The 21,766-nt window shown below is 36.1% G+C and overlaps 2 protein-coding genes across 2 annotated transcripts; both read right to left on the bottom strand.

Annotated features, from left to right (window-relative positions):
- Window positions 1-4,465: 4,465 nt before the first annotated feature.
- LOC132281185 (ABC transporter B family member 15-like) lies at window positions 4,466-11,086 on the bottom strand. Its single transcript, XM_059782913.1, has 7 exons — window positions 10,826-11,086; window positions 10,039-10,093; window positions 8,962-9,146; window positions 8,398-8,855; window positions 7,049-7,589; window positions 4,994-6,870; window positions 4,466-4,838 (listed from the first exon to the last, which is right to left on the bottom strand). The coding sequence occupies exons 1-7, from the start codon at window positions 11,084-11,086 to the stop codon at window positions 4,466-4,468; spliced, it is 3,750 nt and encodes a 1,249-aa protein (XP_059638896.1).
- Window positions 11,087-12,842: 1,756 nt separating this feature from the next.
- LOC132281184 (ABC transporter B family member 15-like) lies at window positions 12,843-18,402 on the bottom strand. The gene is made up of 7 exons (XM_059782912.1): window positions 18,142-18,402; window positions 17,733-17,787; window positions 16,645-16,829; window positions 16,089-16,546; window positions 15,337-15,877; window positions 13,339-15,215; window positions 12,843-13,215 (listed from the first exon to the last, which is right to left on the bottom strand). The coding sequence occupies exons 1-7, from the start codon at window positions 18,400-18,402 to the stop codon at window positions 12,843-12,845; spliced, it is 3,750 nt and encodes a 1,249-aa protein (XP_059638895.1).
- Between the last annotated feature and the right edge of the window lie 3,364 nt (window positions 18,403-21,766).

Below are 21,766 nucleotides of genomic sequence, written 5' to 3'. Positions count from 1 at the left end.
TATCAAATTTTTATTTCAAAAAAGAAAAGAAAAGATAATAATAAAAAAATTACACATGTTACAAATAAAATGGATACAATATCAACAAACGAAAACAGAATTCGACTCAGACAAACAATAAACAGAAAGTAATTACAAATATTATAGAACAAAATGTATACAGTTCAACAATTACATAAAACCTGTAGATCATAAACTATATCTCAATTAAACTTAAATAAAGACTTGCCCCTATTTCCTATTTAAATAAACAAAATGCATATATTAAACTCGTTATGTAGAACATATAGATCATAAACTAGGAGAGACATTTCAAAAAGAAAATGCAAACAAAAGGAAAAAAAAATAAAAAATTCTAAATTACCCTGCATGTGAACATGTATGCTCTGCATAAGACAATCTTTAAAACCCATATCTAGAACAAGATACCAATTAGTAGGCTCATTTGCAGGATTGGATTGTTACCACAAGTTGTATGCGCTTTGATTGTTGCAAAGTTCTTAACCTTAAAGGAATTTGTTTGCTTGATCAGCACAGCATCTTCAACCATTATTCTAGAGACTCCCTACTTCATGGAAGCTACTGTTGGAGCCTAACAAGTGAAAAGTAAGCACCATTTTCTCCCTTTGCAATAAGCTCACTGTGAGAACCTTCTTCTAACATCCTCCCATTGTCAATCACTAATATTTTATATGATTTCTCAACTGTGGACAACCAAGCATACCCTACCAACCATGGTCTTCTCCAGTGCATTTTGTACAAGGTTCTCTGACATAATGTCTAATGCACTTGTTAGTTGTTGCCTCATCCAAAAGTAATATTGAAGGATTTTTCAAGATATGCTCGAGCAAGAGCTATCCTTTGTGTGTGTGTGTGTGTTTTACATCAGCCTCAAGTTTAATTGTTGTATTATCAGTCACAAGCCAATACATTGTGCCCCTGAAATTGAATTCTATCATTAGAATTATTAAATTATAGTGTATTTCTAGCCATTATAAGAATAAAGGGAAATTGTCTACTGTTTTATTTATTTTTTATCTTTTCTATTTTCCATCTTCCATTCAACTAGGAGATGTACACTATGACAAAGTTCAACTGCTTTTTACATTTTTTTGGTCAGGTATGTACTCAAACGCACATTTCACAAATTGCCCACCATGGGGTTTGAACCCCTCACCTCCCCTTTGAGGGAGGAGAGGTTATGCCTTTGCTTTTTACTATCTATATACAATTATGAAAGGCGATTGTCTGAACAAGGGGGACATCTAAGCTTTACCATGCCAAAAAGATCAAATAACTCATCCAAAATCTACTCCTTATTCTTGTCATCATCTGGTTGATATTGGTCTCTTTCGTGATTACTAAATAAGTCAGATTATCTTAATAAATCAATGATGTCATTAGAACGTAACTGAAAATCAGTATTACCTTCTGCCAATGACAAAGGAATGGCAACAAAGATTTTGGTATCTTTACTTTTTGTCCATAGGCCAACTTCAAAAAGACTCCACTGGAGCATGTCTATGTTTTGGTCAAGATTGGGAAGATATTAGAGGGGAAAAGTTTGGATTTACGTAATTAACTAATCTAACAGAGAACCGAACAGACTGTTAAATTACTCGAATAAGTGTACGGTACTTTTTGATAACTTGAATACTTAATTCTGAATATATTCAACACTTATTTAATTAAGTGCGTTTGATAACACAATAATGATAATACTTAAAAAATATATAAGTGCCACTTAAAAATAGAATAAAATTTTAAATGATGGAATCTTTACTTATAACTGAATCTTAAAATGATGGAAGGATTACTTTGAGAAAGCCAGCTGTAAAAGCAGAGTTCAATCTCAGTCACATATATTGTGCTGATGACCTTCTGGTGATGCTTGAGGCTAATGTGTCTACTGCTAATGCTCTGAATGATGTTTTTAATCAGTTTGCTTTAGATACTGGCCACCTCCACATTAATAAGGATAAGAGCTTGATCATTTCTTTAAGACTGCTAAAAGAAGAAGGATTATTCAGAACATCTTGCAGTTTAGAAGAGGAATATTTCCCATTGATTATTTGGGATTTACCATTGTCTTATATGGCTTTGAAAAATGTTGAAGGATTTAATTATTTAAGTTACACCCTCTCTAACAGCTTAAGCTTTATAGTAAATGGTTGTTAACATGGTATCAGAGCAGGGTAGGTCCTGTGTTCAAACCTCACCGTCGCCCTGATTTGAAATTGAAACACATGTTGGGCAAAAAGAAGGCCACATGTGAGGGGGAGTGTTGAAAGATTTAAATATTTAAGTTACACCTTAAGAGTAAATGGTTGTTAACAATTAAGTTTCTCACCTCTGATTGGTAAAATATCTGCTAAATTTAATCCTGGACTACTACTTTATCTCTTGCTGGCAGAATTAAGTAAATCAAAACTATTGTGCTCTCTTTCATTTATTATTGATCATTTGGACTTAAAATCCATGGTCATGTAGAATGGTCATTGAGAAAAGGATGAGAAATTTTCAATGGGGTGACTCGAATTCTGTTAAAAGATGCATCATCTCGGTTGGAAGTCTGTTACTTGACCTATTTCAGAGGAGGTTTTGGCATTAGAAGAATTGAGGACATTGATTTTGCTTCAAAGTTTCATTTCTGTGGGACTTCACTCATTACCCAGATCCTGATAAGCTGGTTCAATGCTGTCTCACAGATATTTGAGAAAGTATTAGTTTTGGACCTGCAATCCCAGACCTCAATTTTCTGCTGCTTGGAATAATATTCTTCATACTAGATCTTCCATGTTGCAACATTGTTTTCTTCAGATTGGTGATGGTGCTCAGTTCAAATTACTTCATGATCCATGGTATGAAGGATTAAAGTTGCGGCAGAAATTTTGAACCGGTTATCTCAGCTTAGTATTGTCAAGTGCAACAAGTCCGCTCTTTTAAGAAGCATATTTTCCTAATGCTTTATGGAGAATTTGGTCAGAAAGGAATGCTGTTGTTCATGGTAGTTCGAGGGGGTCTTATAATGTTCTGGCTAGAGATATTTTATGGGATTGCTTATTGCTGAATGGGTTGCAGCTGCAGGATCTAAAAGCATTATTTTTATTTTCTGATGCTTTTGTTTTGTAATTTTTCTCTTCTGTTTGGCCTGTACTGGAAATGGTCCTTTTCATTTCTGTTTTTGATTTCTTTGGAGGGTATGCCCTCCTTTCTCCTTGTACTCTGTTAGTGTTCATTTTATAAAATTAATCCCATTCAGGGAAAAAAAAAAACTTAATATTCGAATTACAAAGCCACCAATAACATAATATTCAATTCAACTTCAAGACAATGCAGTTCAAAAGTAGAGAATAGTTTCATCAAAATAACAATGTTGACCTATATCATTATTATAGCGTCGTTAAAATTTTTACACTAACACTTTCTAACTATGCAATTGCTCACAATAAAGACCCCCGTGGGCCGTCACCTTTGGAAACTTAGCTACTTAAGTACTACTCAATACGTGTTTCAACCAAATGATACATTTCCCACCAAAACTGACTTCAGATAAACATAATTACAAAGACATCAACTGAATAAAGGGCTCAGTATACTAGCATAAAATAAAGAATAAAAATAAATTAAAAAAAACAACTAGCATCAAAAGCAGAGTGAGGGAGATCTTAAAAGTTCCCTTTATATTAAGCTTTTTCAGCTCTAAAATGCATGTACACTACAAGATTCTGTAATGTGACAAAAAGAAAAATAATAGTTAAAAGACATTTGAAATGCTAATGTCAACCATATTTGGATCAATTATGCATCAAAGCTTCATAGGTTGAATTAAAAACCAAAATGCAATTAAAAGAAAACAGAATAAGCTTTATTTTCCGATCAAATCCAAGTATCTTCAACAATTTGATCTAACTATATAATCAACAAAAAAAACAGTATGCTAGAAAACCAAATATTCAGAAGCAAAATCTAATTACTTTCAGATCCATAAGCAAAAATCAACTTCGAAGATCTCCAAAAAAAAAAGCGAATTAGAAACAACTCTACATATATTATACCAATAAGAATTAAAAAATTTAGGTTAGTCTGCATTTAGCAGAGTTAGGACATATCTCTATCTTAGCATTTTTGTATCAAATTTTGATTTCAAAAGATGCAAAATTACTCATGGTGCAAAAAAATGGAGACTATATCAGCAAACACAGTCAGAATTTGACTCCTACAGACAATAAACAATTACTATTATTATAGAACAAAAGGTATACCCTACATGTAAGCGTGTGTGCTCTACGCAAGACAAACTTTAAAACCCATATCTGGAATAAGATACCAATTAGTAAGCTCGTTTTCAGGATTGGTTTGTGACCATAAGTTGTGTGCGCTATGATCATTGCACTGTTTGCTTAAACTTAACAGACTTTGTTTGCCTCAGTTCAGCACCTCCAACCATTATTCCAGGGACCTCCTACTTCAAGGAAGCTTGCTGTTGGAGCCTAACAAGTGAAAAGTAAGCACCCCTTTCTCCCTTTGCAATAAGATCATTGTGAGAACCTTCTTCTACCATCCTCCCATTGTCAATCACTAATATTTTATATGATTTCTGCACTGTGGATAATCGATGTGCTACAACCAAGCATGTCCTACCAACCATGGTCTTCTCCAATGCATCTTGTACAAGGTTCTCTGAGTTCATGTCTAATGCACTTGTTGCCTCATCCAAAAGAAATATTGCAGGATTTTTCAAGATTGCACGAGCAAGAACTATCCTTTGCTTCTGTCCCCCTGACAGCAGGACACCTCTTTCTCCACAATAGGTCTCATATCCTTGTTTCATTGAACTGCTCATGAAAATAGTTAGCAAGAACAATTGAAACTGAACTCGCTTAGCCAATACGGAAAAAGGAAAAAAGAAAAAGAAGAAAAAAGAGGAAAATGAAACACAGAAAAGAAAAAAGAAACAAACTGGGCAATGTAATTTTGTGTATGGAGATACCTTATAAACTCATGGGCATTTGCAAGAGTTGCAGCTTCAATTATCTCAGTTTCAGTTGCATTCTCTTTTCCATATGCAATGTTTTCATGTATTGTTCCTGAAAAAAGAGTAGGCTCCTGACCTACCCAAGCAATGTGTGACCTTAAAGACCTCAGGTTGTAAGACTTGATGTCAATTCCATCTATCTCCACTGATCCCTTTGATGGGTCATAGAATCTCTCAATCATTCTGATGATGGTGGATTTTCCACACCCACTCTGGCCAACCAAGGCTACAACTTTTCCAGCATCAATCTTTAGGCTTAGACTAGTCAAGATCACCTGTTTCGGTCTTGTTGGATAAAAGAAATCCACCTCTTTAAACTCTATATCTCCATTTATCTTTTCTGGATTGATACCATTTGCTTCATTTGAATCCATCTTGCTCTTTCTTCTCAAGATCGTAGAAATTGAATTTAATGCACTGGTACCCTTTGAAAAATCCGCAGTCATGCTTCCTGTCTCAGCAATGACTCTCCCAGTCAACACCAAAATGAAGAATGTCTGAAACAGGTGCTTGTACGAGATATTCCCATGGTAGAGAAGCCTTCCCCCAAACCAGAAAAGCAGTCCTGGAATAGCAGCAGTGAGGAACTGTGAAGTAAATAGTCCAAGTCCTGCATACAAAGACTGATTATGGCTCTCTTTCCTGGGGCCTATCTGTGTAGCCTCAAAAAGTGCCATAACCTTCTCCTGAGAATAAAATGCAGTGATGATTCTGTGGTTGCCAATGGCCTCGCTCGCTAACTCACTGCTCCTGTTCTGAGCTTTCAAGATTTTCACAGACATGGTTCTCATCATTACTGCCTTAATATAGAAGGTACCTATGATGAGTGGCTGCATAGCAATAGCAGCAAGGGCAAATTTCCAAGCCAACAAGAGACTTAAAATAACAGCTAAAGTTGCCGATGAGATGGCCTGAGTCAAAAATGCCAAACGATCTGCGACCAGAGTTCTTACCATGGTTGCATCTGTGGCTAATCTTGAGCATAGAGCCCCACTATTGCTGCTTTCTTGATCAAACCATTCAATCTCAAAAGTCAGAATCTTCGCAAAGACTTCTTCTCTGACCCTTTTTGTCAAGTTCTCACCCATGATTCCAAAGTGGTAATGTTGAATGACGTTGGTGATGAAAGCAAAGATAGATAAGGATAAGAAAACAAAGCAGTATATTCTTGTTTGTGACCTGATTTCATCATGATCATTGATGTAGTAGACAGATAGGAGTGCACCAAGGCAGAAAGATTCACAAGGTTGAATTAGTCCATAGCAAAGAGCGCCAATGCAACCTATTAGAGTTGACTTCCACTCGGATGCTGTCATTCCTATCAGTTGCCACAAGGATGGAGGGTGATCTTGTTCTTCTGGCTGTTGGTTTGTCTTTTTGTTAGGACTTGATAGCTGAGGAATCAAATTGTTTGATGCATCTGCTTTTTGTGTATCTTTACTTGGGGATGGAGAGTTGTTACTTTCTGTCACTTCAGATTTTGATGTACTTTCATCATTCATCGAGATCTTCTGCAGCTGAACCATAGCTGAATATTGGCCATTCTTATTCTGAATAAGTTGGTTGTGAGAACCAGACTCTACCATTTGCCCATGCTGAATAACAGCAATCAAATCAGCATTGCATAGTGCAGATAGACGATGTGCAATTATCACAGTTGTACGTCCTATTGAGGCCTGATTCAAGGCATCTTGAACAGTCTTTTCGGACTGTGAATCCAATGAACTTGTGGCTTCATCAAGCAGCAAGATTCTTGGGTCTCTTAGCAATGCCCTTGCGATGGAAATTCTCTGTTTCTGTCCTCCAGACATCTGAAATCCTAATTGCCCCACCTGAGTAAAAAAAAAAAAAAAAAAAAAAAAAGGGCATTAGATCCTCCTCTTCCAGGTTAGTCACAGAGCTACCCAGCAGAAGAAATAACTATAACATTACAATTACTGTTTTGGAGATTATAAAACAGGTAAGAGAGAAAAATGTAAATTACCAAAGCATATATCAAGTGGTACTTACAAGGGTATCATATCCATTTGGTAGTTGTGTAATGAAGTTGTGTGCATTGGCAGATTTGGCTGCCTGGACTATTTCATCCTGTGAAGCATCCTCTTTTCCAAATAAGATGTTCTCCTTGATTGATGTTGCAAAAAGTATAGGCTCTTGGCTTACCAGGCCAATTTGGCTCCTTAACCAATAAAGCTGAAGAGAATTTATGCTAATTCCATCCAGTAGGATCTCTCCCTTGAGGGGATCATAGAATCTCTGAAGCAAATTGATCACTGTTGATTTACCTGAGCCACTCCGACCTACCAATCCCACAGTCTGGCTTGCCATCACCCTAAGGTTGAAATTTTTCAACACCAAACTTCCTGGTCTTGAGGGATATGAAAAATCGATGTCTTTAAAATCCAATTCACCTTTAACGTTTGAGATGGTTTCACCTTGCCGGTCTGCTGAGTCTATGCTTGGAACACGCTCAATCATATCAAAAATAAAAGCAGAAGCAGCATTGGCCTCCATGAAGTATTTGACATTTACTAGGGAACTCCCAAGACCGCTGCAAAATAATCAAGTGAGCATCAGTTATATGGATGTGTTAGGAATAAAATCAAGAAAGAAATGCTTTCAATGACCAGTGCAAGTATGCATTTTAGTATGAATTTTGCTAATTGAGCATGAAATGGATTAAATTTCAATTTTTGATTGGATTTTCTTGTCATTGTAAGAAAAGCTGTCACCGAACTTCTTGTTTAACAAGTTTAAAGGGTGTATCTTAAAGGTTCCAGAAAATTATTTCATAATATTTGTTTTTCCAAACACATTCATACCATTTTTGGTTGAAAAAGATCCCTGAGCCTAAGATAACTCTTTCTTTACAAATACTTTAAACTTTTTCGACGGTTCCTTTAGGAAGAATTTTGCAATTGAAAATGAACTGATATTTGTATGAAATAGGTCTTCACCTCCAAAAGGAGCAATACGAAACAGTTCCTTAAAAAATATCGTGGCCTGTTGTGAATGTTAATAGCCAGAATTGCTAAAAAATGATGCTAACAATGACACGTGACAATGATGATAATGGCGCGTTGAACAACAAAGATAATGATAATGATGCTAAACAAATATGCCTGGTATTGTTCTGGTAAAAAAATTTCCAACTACCAGTAAAACATATTCATATTTTAAGTTGCAATAAAAAACATCCTAAAGATATTATGTTTAAATTGCTCTATTTATTAATTCCATAGATCTAAAATAACTTCAGTTACATCACCTTGCTATCTGATTGTCATGGTTTTCTATCCAAACCAAAATAACATGGACCAAGGAGTTTTTTAACTTACAGTCCAGCATAGACAACGCACACTCCAGCATAGACAACGCACACTCCAGCAGTGAAAGCATCCCCACCTTTGACTCCCTTTTTCGTGACTAAGACGCTCCCATACCAGCCCTGAAGAGCCCAAACTGCATACGTAACTCCAACACTGCCCATGGCCATTCCTTTCATTAATCCTTGTTTGATCCCAAGCTTTAAAGTTGGTTCCAGTGCATTTGAATAGCTCTTCACTGTCCTCTCCTCTCCAACATAAGAATAGACAGTCCTAATCAAAGACAGTGCCTGTTCCACAACTCCACCAGCAACTGCATAAGCTTCCTGTACCTTTTCTCCAACCCCAGATAAGAGTTTCCAATATACCACCCCTGGAATAATCAGCATTGACAGCGCCGGGATGGCAATGATAGCCAATCTCCAACAGAGGTACAAAGCAGCCACTAGAGCTGTGATGAACATTGCTACATTCATAATAAAATTTGGGATCTGTTTTAATTCTACATCAAGTCAGTAAGGTCAAAATTAAGAATATATATATATATATACATAGGGTAATTCTGCTTTAAAGTGAGCTATACGGAAGTTGAAGAACCTTTTCACTAAGAACTCCTTGTATGGTAAGCATGTCAGTTGATATACTCGAGACCACCCGGGATGTCAAGGATGCTCCATGAACACTGTCAAAGAAACCAACATCTTGTCGCAGGACAGCTTGTAAATATTTAGTGCGTACTCGGGATGTTTGTCTTTCTGCAGTGCGTGCCCAACAGAATCCTTCTGTGGGATATAAAAGTACAATGGCCAGAGGATGAGAGTATGAAGTGAGATAAGAGTTTGAAACATAATTACCACATGAATTAATTAGCAGATCACATTTCTATCTGTTAGGGTGCTATTAGATGATTAATATCTGCTAGTGTGCCTATAAACAATTGATTCTTTATTGAAAAATGAGGAGTCTGTGAACTAGGAAGAAGAAAAAAAAGACGAGTCGGTGTACGTTTCTTCAGTTTTCTAGGATATAATCTAGCAAAAACCATATGACTTGTGTGCATTCATATCTCAGATTCTAGCATTTGGCTTTTTGTATTCATGTCTCAGAATCTATATATCTTCCTCTGGGGATACTATCAGCCATGGACTGCTTAGGATCCAATATGTAATTTAATTCAAGCTAGGGAAGAAACTGTTTTCACCATGTAAAAACGTTCAGAGAAGGGATTGCCCGAGGGATTCCTCAAATAAGTGAAGTATCTGCAAGCTCATCATAGATTTATTATTTATTATTTATTATTTATTATTATTATTATTTTAAATGAATGTCCCTATATACTTTTTTAAGTATCCTTTTACACACACTAACACGCATAAAGTGCCCCTTATAAGAGATTTTTTTTTTTGTTTGGTAAAGCTGCTTCTAGGATCCTTGATATAGAGAAGTAGGAGGAGCCCTCGAGAGAAGACTTTAGCCATTTATACTTCTTTTTTTCCATGAATTTTGTTGAACTAGAATGATAAAGGACTCTATATAATAATCAAGGAATGATGAAGCAAAACCCATGTTCCATTTTCCACATTATTGTTTTAAGGCACTGCTAAGTTTAGCGTGCAGATGTACATAATTCTATGGATACATAAATATATTATCCTCAAAGGAAAACCGAAGTACCTAGAAATGCACTGCAACCCACACAAACAGCAACATAGAGCAAGACCAGTGCATACTGCAAAATGAACAAAATTCAAAGAGTTTGTTATGATTGCAGTTCAGAGACAGATAGTTATAATGGAACTCTTGTTAACCACCATCTACTCTAAAAACTTAAGCTATTAGAGAGGGTGCAACTTTAATAATTAAATCCTCCAACATGCCCCCTCACGCGTGACCTTCTTTTGGTCCATTATCGGGTGACGGTGAGTTTTGAATTTAGGATACGATGTTAACCACCATATACTCTAAAAGCTTAAGCTAGTAGAGATGGCGTAACTTCAATATTTAAATCCTCTAACAACTCTTACTAAGTTGATAGTAGATAATGAATGGATACCGATGTAGAGATTATTAATGAAAGGACCAAACAATGTATATCCAGGTCTTTCAACAATGTCCCACACGCGTGACCTGTTTATGTATGTGGAACAGTAAGAAAACATACTAAACTGCAGAGTGCAAATATTGCTGCACTTATTTACACACTGTATTTCTTTGTCTGTTTGCCTCTCCATGTGCCAGACGAGATCACATTTACGAGTTTGATCCATTTCCTAACAGCTTAAACTTTTAATATTAGGTTTTTAACTAACCTAGTTTATGTACCAAGGGCTATAGCCTAGTGGTATTTCCTCACCTTCCAAAGTAGAAGGTCGATGATTTAAGTCCCCATAGGGCCAAAAAACGGGTGTGTGAGTTTCTTGCTAAGGTTTTTAGAAAATAAATAAATAAATAAAACACTAACCTTGTCAATGTCTTCAAGGGTTAGAGAAGATGCAGCAGCATAACCATTCATCAAGTGGCTGAGAACTAGGAGGACTGCAGGCATGCACATTCCATCTGATACGCATCCAATTGTCCCCAGCACCATCAACAACATATCTATCCAGTCTGAGTGCTTCAAAACCATCCGTAGCGACCCACCTGAGGTTGTAGGATTTCCATTGCCCTCAGGTTTGCTTGATAATTCATCACTTTTCTCTATTTCCTGGTCAAGCTCTCCCATTTCTCCAAGTTCCTGCTTCTGTCACCACCATGAAAGGTTGCAAACTGGTTCACAGGTTAACATTGCCTGTGATTTAACAATCATGGATTTCAACTGCTTAGAACTGAATAGATTTTATACCCAACATCAAGTTTAATTGTTATGTTATCAGCCTCCCAGCCAATAAATTGTGCACCTGAAATGACTTATATCCCTAGAGTGATTATATTATATTGAAAAAATATAGCCATTTTAGTGTTGGTTGCCCATCATTTCTTATACAAATTTACAGTCTATTATATAGTTAGATACACTACTTTGTCTCTGTGTGTGTGTTTTACATCAGCATCAAGTTTAATTGTAATATTATCAACCTCAAGCCAATACATTGAGCCCCTTAATTTGACATATGTCATTAGAGTGATTAAATTTGGTATCCTTTTTGTCCATACTGGCCGGCCGGCCGACTTCAAAAAGATTCCACTGGAACATGTCTATGTTTGGTCAAGATTGGGAAGACATTAGAGGAGACAATTTTGGATCTACGTAATTCTTTTTTCTATTAGAGAACCGAACAGACTCTGTTAAATTACTCAGATAAATTTACAGTGCTTTTTGATAACTAAATTGAGTACTTAATTCTGAATAGATTCAACACTTAAGTGCATTTGATAACATAATAATGATACTGAAAAAAATAAGTGCCACTCAAAAATAGGATTAAATTTTAGATGATGGAGACTTCAAGTATCACTAACACTTAAATTCAAAAGTACTATAAAATTCTCAATTTATAACTAAAGCTTAATATTCACCTCTCAGTTTTATCAAACTGCACTTTAGGCTTGTTTAGGCACGGTACTAAATGTAGAAAACTTGAGCAAATTTAACTTTTTTAACATTATTTTTGTACAAAGTCTTGTTGGGGCCAATACTAATAATTGAAGAAGGAAAATAATTTGTGGATGTGAGGCGTGTAGCTTTACTTTTCTTAAGGTGTTATTTACCCCCATTCATAAATATCTTTTGGCTACTCGCTAGGAGATCTTTCATAAATATATACCACGACTAATTGTATCCATAAAATTGAACAAAAGTTGGGGACTTTGCTATTACCAACCAAAAAATTAGTCCAAAATTAATAACTAAATTATTAACCTAATGACATTGAATATGGAGACCCTTCACCTTTGCAAATGGTTTCCTAATGGATCAGTCCGAATGTAATATCTAAAATTATATAATCTCACCTTGGGAGAATTTAACTTATTAATATTCTAATTACAAAGCCACCAATAAATTCTTCAAGACAATGGAGTTGAAAAATAGAGACTAGTTTCATCAAAATAACAACGTTAACCTACATTATTATAGGATATTTCTGTTTTGACACCGTTAAAATTTTACATTAACATGAACACTTATTCACAAACAAAATGGATACTATATCAGCAAACGAAAACAGAATTCAACTCATAAAGACAATAAACAGATACTAGTTCCATTTATTACAGCACAAAAGGTATATCATAAACTAGGAGAGACATTTCAAAAAGAAAATTCAAACAGAAGGAAAAATAGATATATACATATCTAAATTACTCTGCATGTAAACATGTATGCTCTATACAAGACAATCTTTAAAACCAATATCTAGAAAAGATACCAATTATTAAGCTCATTCGCAGGACTGGATTGTGACCATATGTTGTATGTGCTTTGACTGTTGCAATCTTTGCTTAAGCTCAGCCTCTTCAGCCATTAGTCTAGGGACTCCCTACTTCATGGCAGCTTGCTGTTGGAGCCTAACAAGTGAAAAGTAAGCACCCTTTTCTCCCTTTGCAATAAGCTCACTGTGAGAACCTTCTTCTACCATCCTTCCATTGTCGATCACTAATATTTTATATGATTTCTGAACCGTGGATAGTCGATGAGCCACAACCAAGCATGTCCTACCAACCATGGTCTTCTCTAGTGCATTGTGTACAAGGTTCTCCGATTTAATGTCTAATGCACTTGTTGCCTCATCCAAAAGCAATATTGCAGGATTTTTCAAGATTGCTCGAGCAAGAACTATCCTTTGCTTTTGCCCACCAGACAACTGTACACCTCTTTCTCCACAGTATGTCTCATATCCATCTTTCATTGAACTGCTCATGAAAACCAAACATGCTTAGCCAATATGCATGGAGGAGGGAAGATAAAAGAGGAAAATTAAACAGCGAAAATAAAAAAGGAAACATTGTGCATTGTAACTTTGTCTTTGGAGATACCTTATAAACTCATGGGCATTTGCAAGAGTTGCAGCTTCGATTATCTCTGCTTCAGTTGCATTCTCTTTTCCATATGCAATGTTTTCATGTATTGTTCCTGCAAAAAGAGTAGGCTCCTGACCTACCCAAGCAATATGTGACCTTAAAGACCTCAGCTTGTAGGACTTGATGTCAATTCCATCTATTTCCACTGATCCCTTTGATGGGTCATAGAATCTCTCAATCATTCTGATGATGGTGGATTTTCCACACCCACTCTGGCCAACCAACGCTACAACTTTTCCAGCATCAATCTTTAGGCTTAGACTAGTCAAGATCATCTGTTTCGGTCTTGTTGGATAAAAGAAATCCACCTCTTTAAGCTCTATATCTCCATTTATCTTTTCTGGATTGATACCATTTGCTTCATCTGAATCCATCTTGCTCTTCCTTCTCAAGATCGTAGAAATTGATTTTAACGCACTGGTACCCTTTGATAAATCTGCAGTCATGCTTCCTGTCTCCGCTATAATTCTCCCTGTTGCCACCAAGATGAAGAATGTCTGAAAAAGGTTCTTGTACATGATATTCCCATGGTAGAGGAGCTTTCCCCCATACCAGAAAAGCAGTGCTGAATTAGCAGCAGTGAGGAACTGTGAAGTAAACAGTCCGATTCCTGCGTACCAAGACTGTTTGTGACTCTCTTTCCTGGGGCCTATCTGTGTAGCCACAAAAAGTGCCATAACCTTTTCCTGAGAATAAAATGCAGTGATAATTCTGTGGTTGCCAATGGCCTCACTTGCTAATTCGCTGCTTCTGTTCTGAGCTTTCAAGATTTTCTTAGACATTGTTCTCATCATTACAGCCTTAATATAGAAGGAACCTATGATGAGTGGCTGCATAGCAATAGCTGCAAGGGCAAGTTTCCAAGCCAACAAGAGACCTAAAATAACAGCTAAAGTCGCTGATGAGATGGCCTGAGTAAAAAATGCCAAACGATCTGCGACCAGAGTTCTTACCATGGTTGCATCTGTGGCTAATCTTGAGCATAGAGCCCCACTATTGTTGGTTTCTTGATCAAACCATTCAATCTCAAAAGTCAGAATCTTCGCAAAGACTTCTTCTCTGACCCTTTTTGTCAGGTTCTCTCCCATGATTCCAAAGTGGTAATGTTGAGTGACGTTGGTGATGAAAGCGAAGATGGCGAGGGATAAGAAAGCAAAGCAGTATATTCTTGTTTGTGACCTGATTTCATCATTATCATTGATGAAGTAGACAGATAGGATTGCACCCAAGCAGAAAGATTGCCATGGCTGAACTAGTCCGTAGCAAAGAGCACCAAAGCAACCTATCAGAGTTGACTTCCAGTCAGATTCTGTCATTTGTACCAGTTGCCACAAGGATGGAGGGCCATCTTGTTCTTCTGGCTGTTGGTTGGTCTTTTTGTTAATACTTGATAGATGAGGAATCATAGTGTTTGATGCATCTGCATTATGGGTATCTTTAGTTGGGGAAGGAGAGTTATTACTTTCTGTCCCTTCAGATTTTGATGTACTTTCATCATTCATCAAGGTCTTCTGCAGCTGAACCATTGCTGAGTATTGGCCATGCCCGTTCTGAATAAGTTGGTCATGAGAACCAGACTCTACCACTTGCCCATATTGAGTAACCGCAATCAAATCAGCATTGCATAGTGCAGATAAACGATGTGCTATAATCACAGTTGTACGTCCTAATGAGGCCTGGTTCAAGGCATCTTGAACAGCCTTTTCGGACTGTGAATCCAATGAACTTGTGGCTTCATCAAGCAACAAGACTCTTGGGTCTCTTAGCAGTGCCCTTGCAATGGAGATTCTCTGTTTCTGTCCTCCAGACATCTGAAATCCTAATTGCCCCACCTGAGTAACATAAAACATAGGCAGAAGAAATAACTACCAAGACTATAATTACTGTTGTGGAGGTTACAGAGCAGAAAGAGCAAAATGTGAGTTACCAAAGCAAATATGAAGTGGTACTTACAAAGGTATCATATCCATTCGGTAGTTGTGTGATGAAGTTGTGTGCATTGGCAGCTTTGGCTGCTTGAACTATTTCATCCTGTGAAGCATCCTCTTTTCCAAATAAGATGTTCTCCTTGATTGACGTTGCAAAAAGTATAGGCTCTTGGCTTACCAGGCCCATTTGACTCCTTAACCAATAAAGCTGCAGGGACTTTATGTTAATTCCATCCAGTAGGATCTCTCCACTAAGGGGATCATAGAATCTCTGAAGCAAATTGATCACTGTTGATTTACCTGAGCCACTGCGACCCACCAATCCAACAGTCTGACATGCCATCACCCTAAGGTCGAAATTTCTCAACACCAAGCTTCCTGGTCTTGAGGGATATGCGAAATCGATGCCTTTAAATTCCAATTCACCTTTAACATCTGAGATGGTTTTGCCTTGCCAGTCTGCAGAATCTATGCTTGGAACATGCTCAATCATATCAAAAATAAGAGCAGAAGCAGCATTGGCCTCCATGAAGTATTTGACATTTATCAGGCAACTCCCAAGAGCCCTGCAAAATAATCACGTGAACATCAGTTATAAGGATGTCTTAGGAATGGTATCAAGAAATAAATGCTTCCGATAAGCGGTGCAAGTTTGTATTTCAGCATGAATTTTGCTTAATGACCACGAAATTGATTACATTTCAATTTTGCTATCTGATTGTTATGGTTTACTATTCAAACCATAATTCGTAAGAACCAAGGAGTATTTTAACTTACAGTCCTCCATTGATAATGCACACTCCAGCAGTAAAAGCATCCCCACCTTTGACGTCCTTTTTAATGATTAAGATGCTCCCATACCAGGCCTGAAGAGCCCAAACTGCATAGGAAATTCCTATACTACCAATGGCCATTCCTTTAATTAATCCTTGTTTGATCCCAAACTTTAAAGTTGGTTCCAGTGCAGTTGAATAGCTCTTCACTGTCCTCTCCTCTCCAACATAAGAATAGACAGTCCTGATCAAAGACAGTGCCTGTTCCACTACCCCATCAGCAACTGCATAAGCTTCTTGTATCTTTTCTCCAACTCCAGATATGAGTTTTCCATATACCAACCCTGGAATAATCAGCATTGACAGCGCCGGGATGGCAACAATAGCCAATCTCCAACAGAGGTACGAAGCAGCCATTTGAGCTGTGATGAACATTGATATATTCATGATAAAACTTGGGATCTGTGTCAATGCTACATCATGTTAGTTTGGTCAAAATTAAAAATATATATATAAAGGATAATTCTGCATTAAAGTGAGCTATACTGAAATTGAAGAACCTTTTCACTAAGAACTCCTTGTATGGTAAGCATGTCAGTTGATATACTTGAGACCACTTGGGATGTCATGGATGCTCCATGAACAGTGTCAAAGAAACCAACATCTTGTCGCAGGACAGCTTGTAAATATTTAATGCGCAGTCGGGATGTTTGTCTTTCTGCAGTGCGCGCCCAACAGAATCCTTCTGCGGGATTTAAAAGTACAGTGGCCAGAGGATGAGAGTATGAAGAGAGATATGAGTTTGAAACATAATGACCACAAAATTAATTAGCAGATCAAGTTTCTATCTGTTAGGGTGGTATAGATGGTTAACATCTGCTAGTGTGCCTATAAACAATAGATTCGTTATATAATCTAGCAAAAACCAAATGACTTCTGTGTATTCATATATCAAATCCTAGCATTTGACTTTTTGTATTCATGTCTCAGATTCTATATACCTTCCTCTGGATCCTATCAGCCATGGACGGTTTAGAATCCAATATGTAATTTCATTCAAGATAGGAGAGAAATCGTTTCCCCAAAGTAAAAATGTTGAGAGAAGGGATTGTCTGAGAAAGTCACTCAAATTAGTGAAGTATCTCTAGGTTCATCATAGATTAATTTTATTTAAAAAAATGATAATTACTGATAAGGTCCCTCTATATTCTTTTAAGTATCGGTCATAGAAGTCCGTCCCACATCGGATAGGGATGGGAAGGGTCTTGGGCTTAAAAAAATGGATATACAACACCACCTAATAGTTTAAGCTTTTGGATTGGCCCAACCTGTTACAAGTAGTATTAGGGCAGACCTCGACTCTTAGAAAGAGCATAGCATCAATAAATTTTGTTGAACTATAAGTGCAATTATATTTATAATTCTATGGATGAATTTAATATGTTATCCTCTTAATTGATACAAGGAAGGAAAACTACATACATGAATTTTGTTGAACTATAAGTTTTACAATTTTATATACTCTCAGGAAGAGCATAACATCCATAAATTTTGTTGAACTATAAGTTTTGCAGTTGTATACATAATTCTATGGATGACTTTAACATATTATCCTCTTCACTGAAACAAGGAAGGAAAACCAAAGTACCTAGAAATGCACCAGAACCCACACAAATAGCAACATAGAGCAAGGCCAGTGCATTCTGCAAAATGAACAAAATTCAAATGGTTTATTATGATTGCACTCAAGAAGCAGATAGTTATAATGGCAAGTACTCTTACTAAGTTGATAGCAGATTCAGAACGTATGTAGAGATCATTAAGGAATGGGCCAAACAATGTATATCCAGGTCTTTCAACACTTTCCCTCATGTGAGATCTGTTTTGTTTATGGAGAGGCAAGAAAACATACTAAACACTAAACAGACTGTCGCACTTATTTTCATTCTGCATTTGTTTGTGTTTGTTTGCCTCTCCAAGTGCCAGACGAGATCACATGTATGAGTTTGATCCATTTCCTAATAGCTTAAACTTTTAACGTAAGTTGTTTAACTGACCTTGTTTATGACTTCAAGCATTAGAGAAGATGCATCAGCATAACCATTCATCAAGTTGCTGAGAACTATCATGATTGCAGCCATGTTCATTCCTTCTGATACGCATCCAATTGTCCCCAGCACCATCAACAGCATATCTACCCTGTCTGATTGCTTCAAAACCATCCGTAATGACCCACCTGAGGTTCTAGGATTTCCATTGCCCTCAGCTTTGCTTGATAATTCATCACTTTTCTCTGTTTCCTGGTCAAGCTTTCCCATTTCTCCAAGTTTCTGCTACTCTCACCACTAGGAACGGTTGCAAACTGGTTCACAGGTTAACACACTGCCAGTGACTAGCTTATAGTCACGATTAATATGCTAATCATGGATTTCAACCGCTTAGAGCTGGTCAATAAATTTTAAAATAGCATCAAGTAAATCAACCTCTGAGCCAATACATTGTGCCCCTGAAAATGACTTCTATTGTTAAAATGATTAATTTATAGAGTGTATACATCTACCAATATTAAGGATTAGCTGTCCATCGTCTCTTATTCAAATTTAAGGTCAATTATATAGTTAGATATACTACACTACTTTGTCTTTCTGTGTGTTTTTTTATCTTTTCCATTTCCCATTTTTCCAATTTCAAGTTGGAAATGTACATTATCAAAAAGTTAAACTGCTTTTTACTATATATGAACAAAGGTAATGGGAAATTGTCTGAACACCGGGGTCATCTAAGCTTTCCCATGTTGGAGATGTACACTACCATAAAATGAATTCTATCATTAGAATGATTAAATTAAAGTGTATACAAATTTATAAATTGGCTGCCTATCATTTCTTATACAAATTTATGATCTATTATGCAGTTAGATACTACTTTGGCTGTGTTTGTCAGTGTGTGTATGGTTCAAGTTTAATTGTCATATTATCAGCCTCCCAGCCAATACATTGTACCCCTGAACATGACTTTAACTATTAAAATGATTTAAGTATAGTGTGTCTGTGACGCACCGCATCACCCGAGGAAGGGGGAAGAAGTTGTTGGCACTTGATGTGTGGACCCTCCTAACCATATAGATACTTTTTTCAAATCATGAATACAGAAAGTGTGCAGAGGACAACATCTACGCAACAGGGCAAGTCATGACAGATGGTATCAGAAACAATCCCCAGCCAAAAATAGAGGTGACCGTGCACAAGTCCACAAGGGTCAGACCATCAAAGACATTGTAACGTCCTACATTGCCTGGGAAGAAAGGTTGTTGGCAGTTACATGTGTTGATAACTTTATGCACGGAGAGTGTGCAAAGCGAACAATAACCACACAGCGGAGAAATTGTCTTCTGTGCATAGATAGAATGACAGTATTTCTAGCCGTTTTCGGAATAAAGGGAAACTGTCTACTGTGTCTAGATAGAAGGTTAGATACACTACTACTGTGTTACATCTTCAATTCAAGTAGGAGATGTATAGTATCACAGAGTTCAACTGCTTTCTACTATCTATATACAAAAATAATTGGAAATTGTCCGAACATTGGGGTCATCACATAATATACCCAATATCTACTTCCTTATTCTTGTCATCATCTGGTTGAAAATGGTGCTCTTTCGTGATTACCAAACAAGTCAGTTTGTTTTAATAAATGAATTATTTCACCAGAAAGTAAACGTCAATCAGTATTACCTTCCAAGAAGCTGTGACTTTTGCACAAAGATTTTGGTGTCTTTCCTTCTTGTCCATACTGGCCGACCGCCTTCAAAAAGATTCCACTGGAGCATGTCTATTAACAAAAAAAATTATATAACATAAAATCACCATGAGTGCAACAGTTCTTTTTTTTTTCTCAACTGAACAGTTAGGTAGATAAATAATATGCTTAGCCAAATATATATATATATATATATGCAAATTAAACAAGCTAAAATTGTATACTAGTTCCTTAAGACAATATTCTTCACATTTCGTGCTGAACAAACTCAATTGAGAATTGTCTCCAGGATACAACGATCTTCCTTCCATTGGTGGCGAATCAAACTCCATGTAATACTCTCTTTAACCCTGACTCAATATGGACCCTCAGACTCGAACCCAATATGAACTTTCAGAAATTGGACACAAAATGCAGAGCATATATGATAACCAAGAGATGACTGTGTGCGCACGTGTTTGTGTTTGAAGGGGTGTGTGGGGCCCTTTTATGCGGAACTTGAAATTTTCTTCATTTTTGCTCTAATAGCACATACATTTTTATGATAACCATTGTTTGATCATATTACTGTGTGTTCCCATGAGGGTAACGGGACAGCAATATTGACGAAATTTCATAAAATGACTTAATTATCTTTGTTTAGTGTTAAAAATATATTAATTCTATACTTATTTTCATATTAAAGGACAAAAAGACCGCATTAACAAAATTGCCCTTCTGGATATGGAGAAGTACAAGGCATTGTGCAAGTGCAAATGAAATGCGAAGTTTAAAAAATCAAATTTCATACTGATTTTATATAATTAAATTAGACAAAAAATGACAAGGCATAGTAGTCATTTTCTTCCATTTTAATGGCAAAATTAGACAGCCGGTTTGGGTGAGGTTGCAATGTGCTACATTTTGAGAGTCCGATGACTTAATTGATGAGTTAATTGATAGTCCGAGGACCTAATTGATGAGTTTTATAGTGCAAAAACACTATAATTCAAGTGTTCAGTGCAATTTTGTCTTTTTGAGTTCTAAATCACAAAATCTTCCACATATACCCTTCCCAGAAGTGATTTTGAAATTATAAATTGAAAATTTGATATAAATCTAATCTTTCTAAATATTCCTTTTGAGTTCTAGTTAATAATGATTATTGTAAATCTGATGCCTCAATGAACAAAGGCTATTTTTGAAGTGTAAATTCGAACATCTTGGGTTTAGTTCTCACACAGCCCAAAAATGCACTATCGGTTTAAATAATATGTAGGGTGGTTTCAATCTCATGCCCAAAAACACATGAATTTAAATGATATGCGTATTTTGTAAGTCATTGTAGAGAGTTTGCAAAACATCTAGAGTCCAAAAGTGGCTAGTGGGGTGAGTTAATTCTTTGTTATCAATAATAATAATAATGAATTGAAATAATAATTATTTTAATTTAAATTCAATTAAGAAAATCATTCACAACAACTTTATTACCCAAAAAAACTTAAATGTTCTATAAAAAAAAAATAAAAAGAAAAAGAAAAACTCAATAAAATGTTACCTTTTCTTTTTAGTTAAATTTTATATATAATTTTATAAGATTTTACATAATAGTTTGAGATTAAATTTTATATCTAATTTAGTAAGAGTATAAATATAAGATTTAATGATTTAGAACTTAAATAAAATCAAAGTCAAAAGTAGAACTAATTGGTCTTAAAATAAATTTATAAGACTTATTTTTCTTTTAACAATAAAAAGTAGGAATTGGTGGTAAGGATTTCAACTTCTTAGAACTAGCCAATGGATTTAACATCAGCCAAAACATTGACTCACTAAAAAGTGATTTTTGAAGTGGAAGTTAAATACGGATCAATTCTTCAACATTTGATTATAAGTTAAAATCAAAATATTCGTATAAATGAGATTTGACCTAATTTGAAGATG

The sequence above is a fragment of the Cornus florida genome, unplaced genomic scaffold (assembly GCF_030987335.1).
Source record: "Cornus florida cultivar Cherokee Brave unplaced genomic scaffold, ASM3098733v1 CherokeeBrave_3.0.0_Hap2_Chr11, whole genome shotgun sequence".
NCBI classification, from domain to species: Eukaryota; Viridiplantae; Streptophyta; class Magnoliopsida; order Cornales; family Cornaceae; genus Cornus; species Cornus florida.
The sequence above is the reverse complement of the archived record's forward strand: the minus strand, read 5'-3'. Positions and strand labels throughout refer to the sequence as shown.

Excerpts from the sequence above, each read along its gene's own strand:
- LOC132281184 (XM_059782912.1), bottom strand. The coding sequence starts at position 18,402 with ATGGGAAAGCTTGACCAGGAAACAGAGAAAAGTGATGAATTATCAAGC. Across the intron at positions 16,830-17,732 it reads GGGTTCTGGTGCATTTCTAG|AAGGATTCTGTTGGGCGCGC; the intron begins GTACTTTGGTTT and ends TAAATCCCGCAG. Across the intron at positions 15,878-16,088 it reads TGCATTATCAATGGAGGACT|GGCTCTTGGGAGTTGCCTGA; the intron begins GTAAGTTAAAAT and ends ATTATTTTGCAG.
- LOC132281185 (XM_059782913.1), bottom strand. The coding sequence starts at position 11,086 with ATGGGAGAGCTTGACCAGGAAATAGAGAAAAGTGATGAATTATCAAGC. Across the intron at positions 10,094-10,825 it reads CCCTTGAAGACATTGACAAG|TATGCACTGGTCTTGCTCTA; the intron begins GTTAGTGTTTTA and ends TTCATTTTGCAG. Across the intron at positions 9,147-10,038 it reads GGGTTGCAGTGCATTTCTAG|AAGGATTCTGTTGGGCACGC; the intron begins GTACTTCGGTTT and ends TATATCCCACAG.